Genomic DNA, 2,519 nt, shown 5'->3' with positions numbered 1-2,519 from the left:
AGAACTGCGGATACTTAGAATCAGAAACAAAAAGGGAAATGGTTGGAAAAACACAGCAGATCTGGCAGCATCTGTGCAGACAAAAGTTAATGTTTCTGGTCCAGTGACCCTTTCTTTAGGCCCATATGGAGGGAGTGGAGCAAAGCAAGAGGCATGAACACCTTACAGAAAATAATGATACTAAACTAGATTTCCAGAATTTAGCTTATTCAATCACCACAGTCCTGGAATTGACACCAATATTTGGTACTGCCTGTTGTGAAGAAACCTACAACAGGATATAATCATGTACAATCAAATGACAAAAATAACATCCAAACTGAATTCATCCTGTGGTGCTCCTTAACTTCAAGGAGAGCTCAATGTTTCCAGGAATTGAATAGGACAGAGTTCTATTGAAAAGAAAAACATGGGTATCAACAAGGCCTGACTAAGGTTATATTCTTTGTTGTACAAGCTTCAATTCCACCAGCTTTTGAACGGTTGTATTGGGATTTTCCTATGCAGAATATCAAAACATCCTTAAGAAACCATTTTGAACTCTCTTCCCAAAAACATATCATAACTAGTGTACAATTAAACAGAACCTTAACAACGTTAGTGATCATAATGGTCCAAGTTTGCTATTATACTAAAGATGAAATTGTCAACATTCATTATTACCTGGTAATCTGCTTATGTCCAATATCTAGTTACAACAGACGTGCAACCCGGAATAGGTCAACTCCACTTAGTGGGACTTGCATCATTGTCTGCTCACAATGTCAGGAGCAAGCCAACAACACGAACTTTCAAAAGAGAAGTGAATTTATATTTGAAAGGAAGAAATTACTTAACTACAGAGAAAGAGTAAGGTGTGGGACTAACAGGGAACTCTTTTAAAGGACTGGCATAGGCATATTGGGCTGAGTGACTTTCATTCATACTGCAGGACACTAAGGGATATAAGGAGAGTTCAAAGTAGTTGCACTGCAAGCTTTCCCACTGCTATCTTTCAAAGACAGCTTCTGTAAAGTAAGCATGTGTTGCCATTCCCAAGGGCAGACATTAACTTGGACAATGTGTCATCACCTACAATCATTGATGCAAGTCCACATGTAAGTAAGTGTTAGTTGGGCTGCTGCCACCCAAACAATTAAACCACACCATGAGTTCGTGAAAGGAAGAAAATTTACAAAGAATAGAAGAAGCTTGGAATTATCTTTGCACAAATTCAAATTAGAATAGGTTCCTGTAATGAGTTTTGCTTAAGTTCTTCTGCGCTTTCAAAGTCGACACCCAGCATTTGGAAAATGGTCAAACGTGCAGGTGTCAAAAAATGGCCCAAAATATCTTGCAAAGTCTTACCTTAAGAGCATCTGCCATGATATCGACTTGTTCATTTAACACATTCTCTGACTCCTTGTATGACAGACATGTGAACTGATATTCCTCTGGATCAAAGGCATCTGCACCTTGCTGCTCCACATCGCACTCTACTCCTTCGTAATAGGTACTCATATCACCCTGGTCTTCTTCCTCAGAGTCTCCATTATAGTCATCATTACTGTCAGAACTCTGGCTATTCATATCCACCGACATAGTCACAGCTGCAAGAATTCACCACAAACTTGACCAAACCCAACAAAATGTAGTACTGTTTGCAAAGTCAGTGGTCACTTCCACTCTTCATCTGTTTTTTGGATTACTAGAAGAAAGATCAAAACTGTCAAAATTAGTAAATAATGCAAATTACTAATAACAAAGCAGTAACTCAAACTTCCTTCACCTCTTATAAATATGGCTCCGTCCTGTGATATGGTTTCACAGATCATATCTAACCCTTTTCAATCTACCAATTTGCTAATCCAAAGGATTAGATACAGTTACAAAAGTAAGTACATACCATAGGTCAACAAGGACAACAGCTGTGGAAGATATTCATTTTGAAGGATCATAAATTTCTACTTTTTTTTTTATTATAGATTCAGACATTTACAGGACACAAGGCAGACCATCTGATTTACACCAAAAATGAACAAAGATGTCATTTCAGTGATCCCACTTTCCAGTCCTTGGACCATAGCCCTGGAGACTAAGGCAACACAAATAAATATCTAAACACCTGCTTTAATGTTACCAGACATTTTAGCACAATCACCATTTCAGGCAGTGAGTTCCAGACTGCCATCAGCCTCTGGATGAAATAAATTTCTCAACTCTATTCTCAGCCTTCTACCTCTAACCTTAATCCATTCCCCATGGATATTGACTCCTCTCGAATGGTGAGATAACGGAGTTTTACATAAATTAATGCAGTTTTTGAGCTCAGAGTTCTACATGAATCCATAGGGAGGGCCTCAACCGGGATCTTGGGTTCATGTCACATTACAGGTGACCACCATTGCACTATACACACACGTAGATACTCCTACATACACACACACACACACTCCCACACACACAGACGCACGCACACACCCTCACAGACGTAAGACACTCTGCACTCACTACACACACACACACTTTCTCACACTCTC

The 2,519-nt window shown here is 39.2% G+C and overlaps 1 protein-coding gene across 1 annotated transcript in view; it reads right to left on the bottom strand.

Moving 5' to 3' along the window:
• Positions 1-1,296: 1,296 nt before the first annotated feature.
• The window catches only part of LOC122559189 (E3 ubiquitin-protein ligase ARIH2-like), a 16,850-nt gene continuing 15,627 nt past the window's right edge, over positions 1,297-2,519 (bottom strand). Inside the window, exon 2 of the mRNA XM_043708567.1 lies at positions 1,297-1,687. Coding sequence (XP_043564502.1) covers positions 1,312-1,581 — 270 coding nt within the window. The 5' untranslated portion in view covers positions 1,582-1,687 and the 3' untranslated portion in view covers positions 1,297-1,311. The remainder of the gene's footprint in view (positions 1,688-2,519) is intronic.

The sequence above is a fragment of the Chiloscyllium plagiosum genome, chromosome 18 (genome assembly GCF_004010195.1).
Source record: "Chiloscyllium plagiosum isolate BGI_BamShark_2017 chromosome 18, ASM401019v2, whole genome shotgun sequence".
In the NCBI taxonomy this organism is placed as follows: domain Eukaryota; kingdom Metazoa; phylum Chordata; class Chondrichthyes; order Orectolobiformes; family Hemiscylliidae; genus Chiloscyllium; species Chiloscyllium plagiosum.
Note: the sequence above shows the minus strand (reverse complement) of the source record. Positions and strands in the feature narration are given on the sequence as shown.